The sequence below is a fragment of the Lissotriton helveticus genome, chromosome 7 (genome assembly GCF_964261635.1).
Source record: "Lissotriton helveticus chromosome 7, aLisHel1.1, whole genome shotgun sequence".
NCBI classification, from domain to species: Eukaryota; Metazoa; Chordata; class Amphibia; order Caudata; family Salamandridae; genus Lissotriton; species Lissotriton helveticus.
Window position 1 is genome coordinate 1637125052 of NC_136068.1, and position 18148 is coordinate 1637143199.

Consider the following 18148-nt stretch of genomic DNA (forward strand, 5'->3'; position numbering starts at 1 on the left):
GGATCTTCCTCTGGCGGTGGCTCTTCGGATGCGTGGTACGGCAGCGAGGGCGAGGCTTGTAGAACGTAGCTGGCGGGTAGGTGTGTAGAAGGTCAGGCGGTCGTTGAAGTACTTGGGGCCCAGGTCGTGGAGAGACTTTTGTGCATGGGTAAGGAGCCTGAACGTGACCCTTTTGCTGACGGGGAGCCAGTGCAGGTCCCTCAGGTGGCCGGAGATGTGGCTGCGTCGGGGGATGTCCATGTGTTCTGTATGCGCTGGAGTCTTTTCTGTAGTTTGGCTGTGGTTCCCGCGTAGAGGGTGTTCCCGTAGTCCAGTCGGCTGGTGACGAGTGCCTGGGTGACTGTCTTCCTGGTTTCGGTCGGGATCCATCGGAAGATCTTTCGGAGCATACGCAGGGTGTTGAAGCACGATGAGGAGACGGCGTTGACTTGTCTGGTCATCGAGAGGGAGGAGTCCAGGATGAAGCCCAGGTTGCGTGCGTGGTCGGTTGGCTTGGGTGCGGTGCCCAGGGCAGGGGGCCACCAGGAGTCGTCCCAGGCGGAGGGCGATGGTCCCAGGATGAGGACTTCCGTCTTGTCTGAGTTCAGTTTCAGGCGGCTGTCCTTCATCCACTCGGCGACGTCTTTCATCCCTTCGTGTAGGCTCGTTCTGGCGGTGGCGGGGTCTCTGGTGAGGGAGAGAATTAGTTGGGTGTCATCGGCGTAGGAGATGATGTTGAGGTTGTGCTGCCGTGCGATGGTTGCAAGAGGTCTCATGTAGACGTTGAAGAGGGTGGGGCTGAGTGATGATCCTTGCGGTACGCCGCAGATGACTTCTGTGGCCTCGGATCGGAACGGTGGGAGGCGGACTCTCTGTGTTCTTCCGGCCAGGAACGAGATGATCCACTCCAGTGCCTTCTCTTGGATCCCGATGTTGTTGAGGCGTTAGACTAGAGTGCGGTGGCAGACAGTGTCGAATGCTGCGGAGAGGTCCAGGAGGATGAGGGCCGCTGTTTCCCGTTGTCGATCAGGGTTCTGATGTCGTCGGTGGCTGCGATGAGGGCGGTCTCGGTGCTGTGGTTGGCTTCGGAAACCGGATTGCGAGGGGTCGAGGGATCCGTTCGTCTCGAGGAAGGCTGCAAGCTGTCTGTTGACGGTCTTCTCGATGACTTTGGCAGGAAAGGGGAGGAGCGAGATGGGGCGGAAGTTCTTGAGGTCGGTGGGGTCCTCTGTTGGTTTCTTCAGTAGGGCGTTGAGCTCGGCATGCTTCCAGCTCTCCGGGAAGGTGGCGGTGTTGAAGGAGGTGTTGATGACGTCCCGGAGTTGGGGTGCGATGATGGAGTCAGCCTTGTTGAAGACGTGGTGGGGGCAGGGGTCGGTTGGAGATCCGGAGTGGATGGTGTTCATCGTGCGGGCTGTGTCTTCGGTGGTCACCGTGGTCCAGGTGCGGAGGGTGGTTGTGGGGGGCGCTGGTTCGATGGTTGGGTGCGTGGATGGTGCGTCGAAGCTGTTGTGGATGTCGGCGATCTTACGGTGGAAGAACGAGGCGAGAGAGTCGCAGAGATCTTGTGGAGGAGTGATGTCGATGTTGCCGGTACTAGGGTTGAAGAACTCCTTGACGATGCTGAAGAGTTCCTTGCTGTCGTGGGCATTGTTGTCCAGTCGTTCCTTCAGTGATTTCTTCTTGGTGGTGCGGATAAGCTGGTGGTGCTTGCGGGTGGCTTGTTTGAGGGCGGTCATGTTGTCTGTGGTCTGGTCGAGGAGCCAGGCTTTCTCGAGGGTGCGGCAGTTCTTCTTGGAGTCCTTGAGTTCGACGGTGAACCAGGAGGCATTCTTGCTTCTTGGTCTGCTGGGAGGGTTCTTTAGTGGAGCGAGGTCGTCGGCGCAGGCGGTTTGCCACTGTGTGAGGTTGCAGGCTGCTTTGTTGGGGTTCGTTGTGCTGGCGGGTGGGTTCTGGCTGAGGGAGGTGGTGAGCTGCTCGGCGGTGATCTTGCTCCAGCTCCTGTGAGGAATCTGTTGCGGGTGGCGGTGGGTCGTGGTACTTCTGAAGCTGAAGTGGACGCAGCTGTGGTCGGTCCAGTGAAGTCCGGTGGAGTGGCTGAAGGTGATGTGCTTGCTGGATGAGAAGACGGGATCAAGCGTGTGGCCGGCGTAGTGGGTGGGGGTGTTGACCAGTTGCTTGAGTCCGAGGATGGCGAGGTTGTCCAGCAGGGCGGCGGTGTTGCGGTCCTTGTTGTTCTCCAGGTGGAAGTTGAGGTCCCCTAGGAGGATGTAGTCAGTGGAGCGGAGGGCGTGCGGGCTGATGAAGTCCGTGATGTCTTTGCTGAATTGTATGCGTGGTCCGGGGGGTCTGTAGACGAGGGTGCCTCTGAGGGTCATCTTTGGGTCGGTGTGTATCTGGAAGTGGAGATACTCGGCGGTGGCGAAGGTGTCGTTGGAGTCGGTCGTGATGCGGATGGTGTTCTTGTGTACGATGGCGATGCCTCCCCCAGTCTGGTTAACGCGGTCTCTCTGGATGATCTTGTATCCGTCTGGGATGGCGATGGTGATGTCGGGCGCTGAGGAGGCGTTCATCCAGGTTTCTGTGAGGAAGGCGACGTCTGGTGAGGTTGTGTCGAGCAGGTTCCAAAGTTCGATGGCGTGTCTGTGGATGGAGCGGGTGTTGAGTAGGATGCACTTGAGGTGGTTGTTGCTGGTGCTCGGCTTGGTGGCTGTGGTGCAGGTCCGGAGGCAGGTGAACTTCCAGGCTTGACAGGTGAAGGGTCCGTGGGTGCGTCTCGGGGTGGCTCGGTGGCAGGCTCTTGTTCGGTCGGGTTTGAGTGCGATGAGGGTGGCGGCGCCGTAGGTCCATCGGGGTCCAGGGGTCCTGGCGCTGGGTGCGGTCCAGGCGCGGACGGGCGCAGACGGGCTTGCCTTTGGCCCGCCTTCGGCGCACAATCTGCGCGCCCGCAGCGCGTACGCGAGGGCATCATAAGTAGGGAGCCGGGGGGATGGATCAGCTGGTTGGCGGGAGCGGGGCGGCGAATGGGCTGGCGGGGGCGGGGCCGCAGGGAGGCAGCGGCGGGAAGAAGCTGATGCGGGCGGGCGGCTCAGCGGCGGCTGGGTCGCCCGATCAGGAACAGGATTCAGGAACAGGATTCAGTAACAGGATTCAGGAACAGTAAGCGGCAGCAGGAGGCAAGCAGCAGAGGAGCGTGGGGGCGACCAGGCCTGAGCAAAGGCACTATAAACTTCAAGCAGAAGACCTGTGCACCAAGTTGAGACTTTGAGAATATCCTGTGAAGAAAAGGGCTATAAACCAACCCAGAGAGAGCTTACTGGAAATCACTCCTAGAATACCAGAAAAGGACCTGACTACCTGTGTGGCCACCTACAACATAGCCTCAAACAAAATAAAGAAGATTTTAAATAAAAACTGGAGCATCATTACATCAGGAGCACTTACCTGGCCAAAACCAAGGTTTGCGAATAAGAGGACGAGAAATCTTAAAGACATCTTGGTCCACACAAGACCACCACCACAAAAACCAAGTGACCAAAGACCACGACTATGGGACAACCCTCCAGTGGGGGGACACTACCCTTGTGGTTCTTGCTCTGTGTGTGACCTGACCACAGCAACTAAGACCCTACAACTTCTACAAGACCTCAAGTGGACTATAAGGCATCACACGAACTGTAACACTACTCATGTCATTTACATGATCGCCTGCCCATGTGGCCTACGCTACATCGGGATGACCTGCCCCAAAGCCAAACAACGGATAGGTGAGCACAGGAGCAACGTCAGATGTCAAAGAATAACCACGAAATTAAGTGGTCATTATATAGAGGCAAAACACACGACAAATGACCTGAGATGGGTGATTCTGGAAACTTTAGCTACAAAAACACACAATGCGGAAAGAGTACTATTCGACAAAGAACAGAGATGCAGTGGCGTCACTAGGAGGGTGCAGGGGGTGCGGACCGCACTGGGTGACACCATCATATGGGGTGACACCATGACCCCCTTGCCGTTTCCATCAGCCCACTGCTCACACTACACATGCTTAAACGCTCACAGCTACGTGCTTAAAATGTAAGCACTGCCACTGCTGTTTCTTCTTCATCATCACCAGCACCACCAGCACCCGGGGGTGGGGCATGGCGGAGCATGACTCCTCTGTGCCTGGAGCCGACGGCAGAGAGAGACAGAGAGAGTGGGCGCGTTGCGTCCCAGCAGTGCCCTGTCCTGCCCGCTAGTCTGCACTTTTCTATGCAACTGTCAGAAAGCCGGCCCAGGCCCACTGCGCTTGGCGTATGAAAGCTGCAGCCTCTTGCCTCAGTCTGGTGCCGGCAGGGAGACAAGCGCTGTAATCAGACTGGGCCATGCGAGCTCAGAGTCAGGCGCAGCGCTTTCTAGTTTTACGGATGCGTCCCATCGGAGTTTGTATTGCTTTTGGCAATGCTGTATAAAATTGACTTGTGGTAGAGCATAGGCACATCGCACACTAAATCTGAAAAAAAAGTAAAAAAAGTGTAAAGTGTTCTAGTTCCGTGTAAAGCGCTCTAATGTTCCAGGGCCAAATTTGCGCTATATTAAACCGCAAGAAATTGTGTGTTGGCGCTTATTCTCTTAATTCAATGGCAACATTATTATCGATTTTAGCTGTACAGGAGTCATGTCTGCTTATCTCGTAAGGACGGAAGACTCAACTGATTGTTGAACCTTGACCCCCAAGTATTCTAAGACCTTTTCAGCAGGTCCCCAACTGCCTGATCTATCTGATTTTCGCCGCGTAAAAGTTGGTTCTCTTCCCATTGCGCCCCCTTGGCTACTGTCTTATGGACTGGTTAGCATATTAGATAGATTGAAAAACAGAATTGAAAACAAAATATTTTTTAGCCAAAGGGTCTCCGATTAAGAAATTCGCAGTGGAGTCCAGTTAAACAGAAAAGAGGCGCGTTGAACTCTTCGAAGCAAGGCTCGGAGGCGTGATAGGCTGTGTTTTTCATCATTCAGCTATGAAGCCCTAACACTATGCGGTACTGTAGAACGGGTATTGTTTTCTAGATGAAGGTATTGTATGGGTTATAATCCAGAGTGATGCTCAGTGTAGACCCACAGTTTGTCAGTTGCTGACCTTTAGACATGACTCAATTGCTTTGTCTACAAATTAGGTTGATCATTGTTTATAGGTCATTTAAAAAGATATAAGGCTCTTTCTTTTTTTGTTTGTAGTTTTATATAGAGCAAACTCGACACAAAGGTATTGGAGCGCTATACATGACCACCAGTTACAAAACACATGGTTCCATCAATGGTTTTTTTAGGCACAAGGAGAATAATGGAAACACATTTCATTAAAGGAAGTGCAGAGATCAGAAAGCGAGCCATAGACGGGTCAGAGCGTTGCGACTTGTGAGGCTGTTTGTTTATCAGAGGAGGGAAGGGGGCTTATGCGCATACTGCAGATCATTTCTGTATTGAAGCTGTCAGGTCTCGGACCTGGAGGGAATAGGGGAAAATGAGAGGTGGGCACTGAGGGTGGCAAGGGATGGTGCAATGTGGTAGTTAGCACATTCTGTATGGTGCCGTTATTTGGCACTGGCGGACTCGGTGGAGGTCCATCATGGATTCATGCGGTAAGTCGTGAGGGGGTGACACCATGAGTGACCTGCACTGGGTGACACCAACTCTAGTGACGCCACTGCAGAGATGGGACCATCGCTTACGAACTAATGAATGCGGACTGAATGATAACATTCCTTAGTTGAGTCTTAACTAATAGAAAGCCGTTATCTGACATGAACCAAGCCAATATCAGCTGTCCCCTCTTCTTAACAATGGAACCAGTAGTTAATATGGACATACTCTGATCCTTCCCTGAAAACCATTCACTGTGGGATATTGTAATATGAGCCAAGAGGAAATAAATAGGACCACATTAAATATTTAGATATGGACCCTAGACTAAACATACGACACATCCTCTATTACCACCGAAATCTTATTTAATCTTAAAGCAACCTTAGTAAGAGTCCGAAGACTTGGGCAGAGTCAGCACAAGTGGTACATAGAACAAACCCTGTCTTTAGAGACAACTTGTGTTTTAGAAACAGAGATCTCATTGATAACATAGACATTATTAAGGACACATGACCACCATACCGCGTATTAAAAACAAATTTTTTATAATAGATTACAGGGTCCTTTATAAACCTTAGCGTTTCATCATTCTGACATAGAGGTCGGAAAGTTTAGTCTGTCCACCATTTTTACTCATGGCATCACATCCTCATAAAAGAACAGGAAGCAAACGCCCACTACATCTGGGGACCAAGAGGGAGTGACAGCACAAGTCGTGCCTTTCCAGTACACGAGGTAGACGCAGCGCCACACGGAGTCACCGAATCTAAACCGTAATGTATTACATCCAGATCCGTCAGCGAATCTGAAATATGTACTTGTAACTTCCTCAGCAGGTGTATTTCCCTCTGGAACCACCCGATGAGGCCGTAGAGCTATGATCAAGAGAGACGGGTTGGAGGGTAGACTATGTATTTATATGACTGTGACCCGCCCCAGCACTATGACTAAGGGGTACGGGCTGGAGGGACGACTATGTATTTATATAAATGTGAACCGCCCCAGCCTCTTTCACTGATTTAAAATATTGTCAGCGCACCAGAATAAATACACTAGCACCGCTGTATTGTACCTAGAATAATAACGCGTTGACGTTGAACATCCATGCCATTTTTTGGAACACAAACCAAGCCTTGTTAAATCATGTTTTGGGCATGGACACATAATAATAATAATAATAATAATAATAATAATAAAAGCAACTTATTACCTGGTTACACTAGGAAACAGTGTGTCCCCGCGCTGTATGAACAAAGGACTGGGCAGCTACTGGGAGAGGGAAAGAATAGAAAATTGGAAGGCAGAGGGGGAAACTCATAGCTTCGGGAACATATAGGTTTTTAGTTTTTGACGGAAGATCTTCTCTGATGGCTCCATCCTGAGTTCAATGGGTAGAGAGTTCCATTGTTTACTGGCCAGGTACTTAAAGGATCGACAGCCCATTCGCGCCCGGTAAATTCTGGGCCCTTGAAAAAGCATACAGCCTAGGGATCTTAAATGGCGTTTGGGTTGATATTTGGTCAGTAATTTTTGGAGATATATTGGTCCTTTCTCTTGGGCAATGCGGTGAGTCAGGCACATTGTTTTGAATACAATGCGCCCCCGTATGGGCAGCCAATGGAGGATGGCTAAGGCACGTTTCCCTGAGGACTTTCTAGACAGGTTAAGTGCCAATCTAGCAGCTGCGTTCTGCACACATTGCAGACGCTGAAGACCTTTTTTGCTCAAACCCATATACAGTGAGTTACTGTAGTCAAGATGGGGGGTTATGAGGGTATGGATCAGAGTTTTCCTACTAGTTGCAGGGAGGGAGTCTAGGGTCTTACGTAGAGTCTTAAGAATGCCGTAGCATTTGCCTGCAATCCCTCTAGTGTGGTGTTCGAAGGACAGAGTTGAGTCTAATCTGACCCCTACGTTTTTCACCTGCTCTGAGGGCTTTGGAATGGCGCCGAGTTCTAATGGCCACCATGCAGACGACCAGATGGATAGAGTCTTCCCCAACACGAGGAGCTCTGTTTTATTCGCATTGAGGCACAGACAGTTGGTATTCATCCATCCAGCTAGATCACTAAGACATGCCGAAAAGCTAGCCGAGGCTTCCTCGGGCGGCCGAGAGAGTGTCACTACCAGCTGAGTGTCATCCGCGTATGACACTATCTCAACCCCGTACGCCTCGACTATCTTGGCCAGGGGTGCCATATAAAGATTGAATAGCATAGGGCTCAAGATTGAGCCCTGCGGTACCCCGTGTCTGAGTGATCGTACTTCCGATTTGAAAGGTGGGCAATGGACTTGGAATTGTCTATTTGCCAAGAATGCGCACATCCATTCGTGAGCCAGGCCCTCAATTCCAACCTCGCTAAGACGCGAGAGTAGTAGGGGGTGTGAGACGGTATCAAATGCCGCGCTCATATCTAACAAGAGGAGGGCAGCTGTCATCCCCTCATCTACTCTACCTCTTAATAGGTCTGTGGAAAAGAGAAGAGCTGATTCGGTAGAATGATACGCTCTGAACCCTGACTGCGAGGGGTGGAGATAATGACCCTCTTCTAAGTGTTTTATTAGCTGGGCATTAACTATCTTTTCCACCACCTTAGCGCAGAAGGGCAGAAGGGATATAGGACGATAGTTGTCCAGCTGGGTTACACTGAGATTGGCCTTTTTCTTGACAGGGATAACCTGCGCTGTTTTCCAGTCTTGTGGTACGTGGCTCGTCTGAAAAGATAATTTAGCCATATGGCTTATATGATTTACAAGAAGTTCAGCCTGATTTCTGAAGATCTTGAGGCGAGCCACGTCTTCAGGGGAGCCCAATTGAATACTATGAATGATCCTCAGCAACTCAGTGTTATCTGGCACTGTAAAATGGTTGAGGCGACAAGTATTTGTCAGCTCAGCAGTAGTGGCATGGTCTATAAATGAACTATCCGTGACCTCCGGAAAGGTTTTGTAGATATTCTCCACTTTTTGACCGAAGAAATCCGCAATCGCTTCGCAAGTTGCTTTAGAGTGCATATCTGGGGCTATAGTCCTCTCAGATGAGGTGAGTTCCTTGTAGATGACAAAGAGTTCCTTGGTAGAATTATCAGCTGATTCAATTCTTTTATTTAGGAAGTTTCTTTTGGCTATTCTAATCCTCCTATGGTAATTTTTTATGCTATTTTTATATTCGAGTTTGGCTGTTTCTTCATATTTACTATACCAGATGCGCTCTAGTTTTTTGCACTTTGATTAGATAGCTTTTAAATCAGCGCAAACCATTGTGCCGACTTAGAGCATCTTATTGGCGCCTTGGTTGTCCATGCTGCAGCTGCGTCCAGTGCTCTTGTTAGCCAATTCTCATAATCCGTCCAGGCTTCCTCTACACTTTCTTTCAATGGGGGGCCACCTGCCTTAAGGGCGAGCTCTAAGTCAACTTGCTTAAGTTTCCCCCATTGTCTGCGCTTAGATGCTATCGGCTTGGTCCGTAGGGGTTGTTTAGGCCCTCCTGGGATAGTAAACTTGATCAAAAAGTGGTCCGACCATAGTACCTGGATAGGAGGTTGGACCGCCACTCCCTCCCAGTTAGCAAAGATCGGATCAAGGAGGTGACCCGCCTTATGGGTAGATCTCAGGGGTTGTAATTTAAGATTAAACATTTCTAAGGATGTAAGTAATCCTCGGGCATCCCTATTATTTTTGTCTTCAAGATGGAGGTTTAGGTCCCCTAGGATAAGAAGCTTATTGTAACGCAGAGCTGATTGGGCAATTATCTCTGTCAGACTGTCTGTAAAATTTGTAGACCCTCCAGGCGGGCGGTAAATTAGATAGCCATTGAAGGTTATATTAGGCCTGTATTTAATCGCAAAAACAGCAGCTTCACTATCCTTAATCGTAACAGCTTCCAGGGTGCATGTCAATTCGAGTTTGTAAATAATAGCAATACCCCCTGCCCTTTGTTTGTCTCGGTCCAATTTTAGTATACCATAATCTTGGGGTAGAGCCTCCAGAATATCTGGGGTGGACTCCTCATCCAGCCACGTCTCAGTCAGAAAAAGAACTTCTGGTTGTTGTTCTACTAAAAGGTCAAATATTTCGAATTTATGTTTCCTAAGCGATCGACAATTGATCTGAAACATAGTCAGAGACTTTGTCTTATGTTCAAATTCGTTTCTGTTCTTGGGGTTGTAAGAGCAGGTCCTACAGCTCAGGGGCATCATTTCAGCTTTCAGTGAATGCTTGCAAGCTTTCCTGGTAGGTGGACAGAGGCGTTCTAGCTGTTCTTTAGAGTATGCGATCACTCTAAGGGAGTCTGAAGGAATTTGAGCAGGGGTTTGTGCCCCTGGCCCCGTCCGGTCACGGACGGGCACAGATGGGCTTGCCTCTTGCGCGCCTCCGGTGTGCCATCGGCGTGCCCGCTGCGCCCGCCCGCTGCTCGGACGGGAGAGGGTGTTCATTTTATAGTGTCTAGGCCCAAATCGCCCAAACACTAGAGCGCTGTCCTCGTCATCCCCCAAGATGGCGCCCGAAGTCTGCGCCTGGAGTGATTGAGGCCGATGATCCACAGGAGCCCGAAATCTGCTCCCTGAGGTCACAGGAGACTCTGGAGGTAAGATGCGGCAAGGGGGGGCGATTAAAACAGCAATAATGTAATTGTGTGAGTTAAGAAATAATCAGTGCTAGTAAAATAAACAGTGATAAGTTTTTAAAAATGAGAGCCCTAAACTCCCGGCTTCCGCCTCAGGAGTCCTAGTTCAAAGTAATGGACAGGTTAATGCGTGCTCTTTTTATAGTGTCTAGGCCCAAATCGCCCAAACACTAGAGCGCTGTCCTCGTCCTCCCCCAAGATGGCGCCCGAAGTCTGTGCCTGGAGGGATTGAGGCCGATGATCCACAGGAGCCCGAAATCTGCTCCCTGGGGTCACAGTAGACTCTGGAGGTAAGATGCGGCAAGGGGGGGGGATTAAAACAGCAATAATGTAATTGTGTGAGTTAAGAAATAATCAGCGCTAGTAAAATAAACAGTGATAAGTTTTTAAAAATGAGAGCCCTAAACTCCCGGCTTCCGCCTCAGGAGTCCTAGTTCAAAGTGACATGACTAGTTAGTGCATGTCGACAGGATAACGAACCATTACAGACATGCTTAACCTAACTAAACCCCAACATCTTTCTACTAATAAATAACCATGGATATTTCACTAATTATGAACGCACCATGCCTGACTAACTCTTACTGCCCCAATATTAATGAATCAACTTCACTAACAGAGCAATATTGTAGCGACAAGACACGTTCTGAGTAACACACCGTTCTAGAACTGAACAATGAGACACTATTTGCCATTTGGAATGAGTGGAAATTTTGTCATAGTAGTGAGTGGAGAATTGTCATTTTCGAGTTTCTTTCTTTCTTTATGCAGACCATGCTGTTTATTGGTACAAAAGCACCACTTTGCTACAGATGCAGCATTATAACACAATATATATATATGTTTGTGTGTCTTGTTTTCCTCCCATTTTTTTTTTGCATATACTTACAGACCTCACTAGAGTCAGGTTAATATACCTAGACCCATAGAGACCTTAAAAAGAAAAGGGTATTTTTTCCTTTTTTCACTAGTTTTAGAGTCGTGAAGAAAGCCTACCCGATCCCTCCTGGGCGATTCAAAGGCTGAAACATGTCGACCTTTTTTATGGACTAAACTCAGTGCGGAAGACACCTAACCCCTCTTCCTACGCACGCCAAACATTTGAATGAGCCTGAACCCAGACTTAATACATTTTCTGTTCTATCTGGCCACTCACGCTTTTTATCACAACACTTTTGTTTCTCATTCACTTTGCAATTCACTATTGTTGATTACTGATCACTAATGTTGGAACCAGTGGTTGACCTCCGGGTGGAGAAAGTATAACAACTAACCCGATGATGATGCTGCCACGTATCCTTAAATGCGGTGAAACAAGATATACCGCCATCCGAGCCCTGGCACGTGATTGAGGGTTTTTTATCGGTACCGTGAAACGAAAAACAAAAAGCCTGGTGACCCAGGACAAGTGATCCGTTCCCTCTCTGATTTTTTTAAACATGCACTAAGGAAGCTGAATGGATCACAACCATTTCCTTCTCCCTCTCTTTGATTTGATGAGCTCTTGAACAATAGCCTGTAGTGGTATTTCCCCTTGCATAATGGTCTGGGAAGTTAATCGCCGCTCTTAAGGCGAGCCTTAAGTTTTGCAGTCACAAACCTTGTTATCCTGTGAATTCAGGCTTGGCGACCACAAAAGATTTGGTAGGTCAAGTCCTATGTGTTCATGGAAACAGCAATGGGGAAAAAACGAAAGTTATCGTGTGTTTAGAAGACAGACTTTACTTTACTCACATACTATCTGTTGTCAAGAGTGTAGGTGTGAGTGTGCATAATCTACAGAAAGTGTTTAGTAAAACATTTTCTACTTCACTTATCTTTTCAATAACTAACAAACGGTAACTAAGCATTGTCAAAACATCCCACTATTATGTCGTTGCATTAGCCTTACCCCGCATGTCAGTGTAAAGAAGCTAATACTTTCAGAGGTTTCACTGTCTCAAGCCTGTGCAACAATAATCTAATGAGTTGCTCTGAATTTTTGGCACCTGAACCCTGCTTATACAATAACTTTTGGCACCTGAACCCTGCTTATACAATAACTTTTGCATACTGAAAAGTAATTTCTCTTTCAGCATTTCAACCTCCAGAGTATTGAGTGTAAATTGGTCATTTCAATTACACGTTAAAACAGACCATCTTCTTTTAAACTCGAGAAATTTGAAAAATATATGAAATTGCATCCACTTGAATCACGGAACTGATGTAAATCTATTAGGAGCTCAAATTGTATGATTTGCCAAACATCATAAAGAAATTGAAAATATTCTCTTTTGTTTTTCCTTTTTTTCAGATTCTTGGTAGCTAGCTCACTGGATGAGAAATGAGACACCACTCCATCATCATCATGGCCCACTTATCTATAGCCAACAGAATTCTGGACACCATATTTACATGTTCAAACTATTACTTTAACCATAAATTTGATTAAGGGACTGATATACAGTGGGGTGATAAAGTAAGATCTTCCAAATTTGCAGAGGAATTGCTATATACAGTGCATAATCTGCTGCCTCAGCGTCCTCCACCAGTCTGAATCCAAGGCAAAGGAAATACATTGAGTTCAAAGACTTAACTGGATGTAACACTTTTCAACAAAGATGGGGATTTTGATTATCACCAAAATCTAAATCAGGACCCAAGAGTCAATTAATGATATTCTGAGAAAAAAATGATTAACATTTGCCTGTATTAATCAGCTAAAGAAATAAGGATTTGGGCATGAAGTGTATGACGTGCAAATGTCTTAATCTACATTGCAAATGAGTTTTTGGCGTGCAAAATATGGCACATTTTGTGTAGCACTGTAATGCAGTGCAAAAGAAGATCACAAAAGGGTCGCAAATCTAATTAGTGATTGTACACAATCATAATCCGGAAGGCTACATAAAATGGACACAAACTTTCTGAGGTAATAGTTCAAGTAAAAATGTTGAAGTGCTAAGTGATGTCAATGTGTATTTCTGAGGAAGCCTGTGCTTAATTTATTAAGCGTATGTGATCCTCTCTTTAGAACGTCAGCGCAGGCGCGGAATTCGCGCCGCGCAGGTGCGGCGAGCGGGCCGTGACGGAACCGTTCCGTCACCAGCACAGCCCACCCGAGGCTCGTGATGGAACGGTTCCGTCACAAGCATGGGAGGGGTTAAACTACTAGTTTACAGTTTTCCAGAATGCATGTTCGAAATTTGCCATAATGTAGCTGCTTGAACATTCTGAGTACTTGAAATAAGCAAGCATTTGGGTGGAAATACCACCTGGCAGCAGATGTATTGATTTTTGTACCAACTCTGGCAGTAGCAAGAAGTTCCTACATAAGGATAGGTGCCCACCGGTTGACTAAGGATGTAAACAGGTCCCCAGGAACCCCGTCGGGGCCCGGTGCCTTCCCTGCTGGAAAGGATAGCATTCCTAACTTGGAACAGTGAAGGCCTGATCAGAAACCTGCCCGAGCTAACAAAGGAGTGGTTCACCACCCTCCAGAAGGCAGCGCTACCCGTCTGGATGCTGGTCTCCAGCAAATTCTCCTACACCTTTTCTTTAGGTCACTCTTTCTATCCTTAGGGACTTCTCGGCATAACACCCTGATTTTTTTTACCTCATTTCTATTCCGTGCATTCATTTTAAGGGCTACTAACAACTCTTTTTGTGCCCATGAACAATTCCTATCTAATCATGTACATAAACAAGGCGGTGGAACCGACCCCCCCAACTTGTTAAGGGCAGATTCAATCTACCCGGACAATCGATCATAGGCTGTCAAGCTTCAGTCATAGCCTGTCAAGGAGTACTCATCCAGACAGATCTGGGCATCCAACTGAGAAATAGATAGAAATTCAGAGGTTAAGACCTCTTGTATAATCTTGGCCTACTTTAGTGTATGCCCCTGATCCTTAAGGGTGATAGGCTTTGAATAATAGAAACAAGCTTCTGCTAGCTTCCTGTCCCTCCATAAGATGCCGAGATGGGGCTATGATCAATGAGGATGTTCCAATCCGCGCTAAAATATAACAGAGAGGAAAATAAGTCAGCGGACACAATTATATAATCAATAAAGGAACAAGCCCCTGCACGTTTTTTTTTTCTTTCTGGAGATTTATATAGTGCAAACTCATCCCGAAGGTATCAGGTATCAGAGCGTTTTACCTGAGCACCAGTTGCGTTGCAGATGGACACATTCATTTTTGTTAGGCACAGGGAGATTAAGTGGTTTGCCTAGAATCACAGGCTGGTTTGCATCGGTGACGAGACTCAAACCCGGTTCCCCAGATTCAAGGTCGACCGTCCTCGCCATTAGGCTCCATTCTCTCCCCACCTTTAAAGGTGGGAACACTTTTTTTTTTTTTTTTTTTTTTTGTGCAAGACGTTTATTAAGTACTGTCAAGTGTACACAGCGTCACGCCTACAACCCTGAGGCCGGCCGCTATCGTTACATATCATCAGGAATGTACGATGCATCAGAAGAATCTGTACATATATAATCTCACAGTTGGTATCGAAACATCGTGACAGTATGCATATGGACTACGAGCAACTCCTTGCGTCTTACTTTTTTGTATGTTTTTGTTTTTGTGTTAACCTTCAATACGTGCGGTATCTGAACTGTATGTGGGACGCTTTTTTTTCCATCAGTACAGTGGTGAGGCCTACACCTAGGTACGGTACACTACACAAATACATTTCGAAAGTGCATAGCTGAGCTGGAGGAATCCATAGTCTCCTGCAAAGGTAACAACCCGGTTCACCACACACACATCACATTATAGTCAATTATACAGTTCCATTCAAAGAGTAAAGTCCTACATAGGTGTCATGGGCAGTCCACAATATGATGAGAGGGGAGTACCAATAACAGCAATCGGGATCATGTCCGTATACCACGCCTCTCCCTTGTCCAGTGACCCCAATAGCCCCCCATAGTACATCATCAATGCAAATTCCAAACAGTTAATCGCAGTCCTCCTCTGCAGCCACCTCTAGCAAATAACATTGTAGTGGAGCCCATATGTCAGTAGGTCTGGAGGAGACAGGCAACAGCTCAGAGTAGGTATGCAATTGTTCTTGACAGTACACCATGTCTTTTACCCAATCCTTGAATTTGGGGGCTCTACCCCTCCCCCATCTGCATGCTACTCTTCGCTTGGCCAACAACATAGCCAGTGCTACATATCTGCGGTGGGCTGCCTGAAGCGGTTCCACATAACCCAGTAGCGCCAATATAGGGGATGGCTACACCAGCGTATGTATCATTTTGGATATGGCCGCAAAAACCTGTTCCCAATAGCGGTGTACTTGATCACACCCCCATGCAAGGTGTAAGAAATCCGCCCCCGGAGCCCCACATCTATCACAATTATCAGTGGCTCTCAACTGGAATCTATGCATACGTGCAGGCGTGTGATATAGTCTGTGTATGAATTTATAATGAATAATCCTATACCGACTACTAGATGATATGCGTTCCGTCTGCTGCAGACAGAAAGTCCACTGCCTATCTGAGAGTGTCATGGCCAATTCTTGGTCCCACTTCTTCCTGGCAGGTAAACCTTTATATTCCATATTGGTACGGATCAATTTGTATAGTGTGGACACTAGTTTGCTGGGATTGTCAAGCAAAAGAATGTGCTGTAACGGGGCAAGTACAGAAGGTTCGTGTGGAAAATCAGGTGTAACCGCTTGCAATCCGTGCTGGAGCCTGATATAGTAAAATACATCTAGCGGTGTCGACTGTATCCCCTCATAGAGCTGCTCCCTGGAGCGAAATGTGCCATTATGGTACAGATCCCCCCATGTTACAACATGTATCCTCTTCAATAATTTCTGAAAGCCCGCTTCTTGCAAGAGCGGCATCTGTGGGTGATATACCAACGGCAACAGTGGGGCGTAGAGCAGTTCCAGGTCAAGTTTCGAGCCTATATGCTGCCATGCAGTCACGGTGCTTAACACTGTGTTGGGGGTTTTATCTCTGCCCTCTACCGGGGAGTAAAGTGCACCCTCAATCGGAGTTGGGTGTGCCAGCCAGTGCTCAGCTGCCAGCTGGGGCATATATCTAGGTTGTCGTATCCAAAAATAAGCAAAATGGGCCTGGGCTGCACGGTGGTAAAGCTCAAAATCCGGTATTCCAAAGCCGCCCTGCGAGTAAGGTCTAATAAGAATTCTGAACAATATTAGGTGGTAGTGTTTCTCTACCACAGAGAAAACGTCCGCACATCCAGTAAATACAGCTCTCAAAGTGTGTCGACGTGTAATGTCAAGTGTACAAATACAGTTGAAAAGAAGGTGCACTGTGTATCCTGTTATACACCCACCACCGAGGGTGTTGAATTAGCAAGGAGTGCTAATATTAATACTCTAAGAAGAAACAGGTTCCTCAGGCACTCTCCAAAAGTTTTTTTATATACTTATTGAAGGTTGGTCATTATATTTGACAAATTATAAGAGCGTTCGATCAATTAGTTAATTGGAAGATAGTAACAAAATTATTTTATAGGTATAGTGTTCATTTCCAAAATGCAAAAGTATGGATCCAAAACTCGATGTTGTTCTTCAATTTCTTTATTATATACACATAAAAAGTTATTCCAGCTTACACCGCCGACACGTGTTTCGTCACAACATGAGACTTTTTCAAGGCGCGATAGAATAGTAAGATTACTCATAGTCTTTGAAATTCCCGGTCACTTAAGGCACAATATTCATACAGCATGGATTGAGGTCCAATAACTTATCACACGTTGAAATATTGTTCGTGATGAATGTGGGCAATATGCCACGTGCAGGGGATATTCAATAATATAAAGATTTGAAGGGGACCATGACACGTCAAGATTAAATGAAGGCGATTTGCATCGTGGAGGTCGAAGTCACTAGTGTAAAGATTTGTGGAGGACCATGATATGTCACTCCTATGTCGCGTAGTCGAACCCGGAACCTCCACTACTTTCAGCTGAAAGACCTCCACGATGCAACTCGCCTTCATTTAATCTTGACGTATCATGGTCCCCTTCAAATCTTTATATTATTGAATATCCCCTGCACGTGGCGTATTGCCCACATTCATCACGAACAATATTTCAACGTGTTGAGACGAAACACGTGTCGGCGGTGTAAGCTGGAATAACTAATTGATCGAACGCTCTTATAATTTGTCAAATATAATGACCAACCTTCAATAAGTATATAAAAAAACTTTTGGAGAGTGCCTGAGGAACCCGTTTCTTCTTAAGGTCTAATAAGAACCTCCCACTTGAGTCTCGGTGATTTCCCGCCCCACACTAGTTTAAGTAGTTCCGTACGCAACAGCCTAAAAAAAAAGGTTCCGGGGTGGAACGGTATGTTCAAAAAAAGGTATAGTAATTGAGGGAGGATCACCATCTTAATTAGTGAAGCTCTTCCAGCCATGGACAAGGGAAGGGTTATCCATCTGGAGATGTTATCGCTGATTTTATCCATCACCGTGCCGTAATTGGTCCGAATTAATGCCTCCCTGTCTTTTTCAATGCGTATCCCTAAGTATTTAAAATCCCCCTCACACCAGGCCAGTGGGTAGTCCAATGCAAACTTATGCGTCGAGGCGGTAAGTGGAAATATACATGACTTGTTCCAGTTTATCTGGACACCGGAGAGGACCCCGAACCGGATGAATTCTCTAAGGATGGGATTTAAGTTCTCACTAGGGTGGCGAACATAGAGCGTAATATCATCGGCATACATTGAGATCAGTATCTGCCTCTGAAAGCACCTCAACGCACTATCCCGGTGATGCTGGCGCAACTTGGCCGCAAGGGGCTCTGTGGCTATGGCAAATAGGAGTGGGGAAAGGGGGCAGCCTTGCCTAGTCCCTCTGGAAACTGGAAATTCCGAGGACAGTTTGCCGTTAATGAGGACCATGGCCACCGGGTTTGTGTACAATAA

The 18148-nt window shown here is 47.2% G+C and overlaps 1 protein-coding gene across 2 annotated transcripts in view; it reads left to right on the forward strand.

The window, feature by feature from the left end:
- Nucleotides 1-13285, forward strand: part of LOC144767584 (BOLA class I histocompatibility antigen, alpha chain BL3-7-like) — a 346774-nt gene extending 333489 nt beyond the window's left edge. Inside the window, exon 6 of one of the 2 annotated variants that reach the window (XM_078650997.1) lies at nt 12531-13285. In XM_078650997.1, the coding sequence (XP_078507123.1) occupies nt 12531 (1 nt within the window). In that variant the 3' untranslated portion in view covers nt 12532-13285. The remainder of the gene's footprint in view (nt 1-12530) is intronic. The other variant, XM_078650996.1, reaches the window with a different exon arrangement.
- Nucleotides 13286-18148: the final 4863 nt, after the last annotated feature.